A 1,087-nucleotide genomic window follows, 5' to 3' on the forward strand; every position below is an offset into this window, starting at 1 on the left:
TCCCCCCCACCCCACCCCCACGGATGTGAGTAACTGCCCGGGGGGGGCCCGGCCCCGGCAGGGGCGGGGGGAGGGACCCCAAACCCCTGAGCAGCCACCACACCCCGCCCCCCTGTCACCTCTCAACCACCCCCCGGGGATGCAGGGACCTCTCACGGGTGACACTTGGTGGGACACTGGGGCTACCTTGGGGGGGGCTGCGTCCCCCTGGTCCCACCTGTGTCCCACCTGTGTCCCTCGTGTCACCCCTGTCTCTGTCCCTCACCCGTGTCACTCGTGTCCCCCTCCCCCACCTGTATCACTGTCCCACTCCCCCATTTCCCCCGTCCTTGTTCCCCATCCCCCCCAAGCCCCCCATGTCCTTGTCCCTGTCCCCACTCCCCCATTCCTCAGTGTCCCCTGCATCCTCCTTGTCCTGTCACCTGTGTCCCCGTCCCCCACCCCTGTCCCCCCATGTCCCCTGTGTCCTCCATGACCGTATCCCATGTCCCCCCGTTCCCGTGTATCCCCCATGTCCCCTCCACGATGTGTCACCTCTGTTCCCATCTCCCACCCATGTCCTCTGTCCCCCAGTCTTGTCTATGTCCTCTGTCTGTCATCCGTGTCCCCCATGTCACCCCATGTCCCCACATGTCCCACGCTGTGCCCCTTGTCCCCTATAGTCCCCCATGCCCCCTGTTCCCAACCTGTGTCTGTGTCCCCTGTCCCCCACTGGTGTCCTCCATGTCCCCCATGTCCCATGTCATGCCCCTTGTCCCCCATGGCCCTCCTGTCCCCTCTGTGCCCCCCATGACCTGTGACCCTGTCCTGTTGCGCCCCCTGTGCCTCCTGTCCTTGTCCTCAAGGGCCCCATGTCCCTGTCCCCCCTGTGACCCCGTGCCCTGAACCCACATCCTGCTGTGCCCCCTGTGTCCCTGTCCCCCCTGTGACCCCATGCCCATGCCCTGCCATGCCCCCCGTGTCCCTGTCCCCCCTGTGACCCTGTGTCCTGCCATGCCCCCCGTGTCCCTGTCCCCCTGTGATCCTGTGTCCTGCTGTGTCCCCCGTGTCCCTGTCCCCCCTGTGACCCCGTGTCCTGCCGTGCCCC

The 1,087-nt window shown here is 66.8% G+C and overlaps 1 protein-coding gene across 1 annotated transcript in view; it reads left to right on the forward strand.

The window, feature by feature from the left end:
• LOC113960558 (25-hydroxyvitamin D-1 alpha hydroxylase, mitochondrial-like) overlaps positions 1 to 1,087 on the forward strand; it is a gene marked incomplete at its 3' end in the record, with an annotated part of 5,416 nt that overhangs the window by 2,033 nt on the left and 2,296 nt on the right. The window contains 1 exon segment of the mRNA XM_027670173.1: positions 846 to 868. Coding sequence (XP_027525974.1) covers positions 846 to 868 — 23 coding nt within the window.

This window comes from Corapipo altera, unplaced genomic scaffold (genome assembly GCF_003945725.1).
Source record: "Corapipo altera isolate COAL_440 unplaced genomic scaffold, ASM394572v1 60933, whole genome shotgun sequence".
Taxonomy (NCBI): Eukaryota; Metazoa; Chordata; class Aves; order Passeriformes; family Pipridae; genus Corapipo; species Corapipo altera.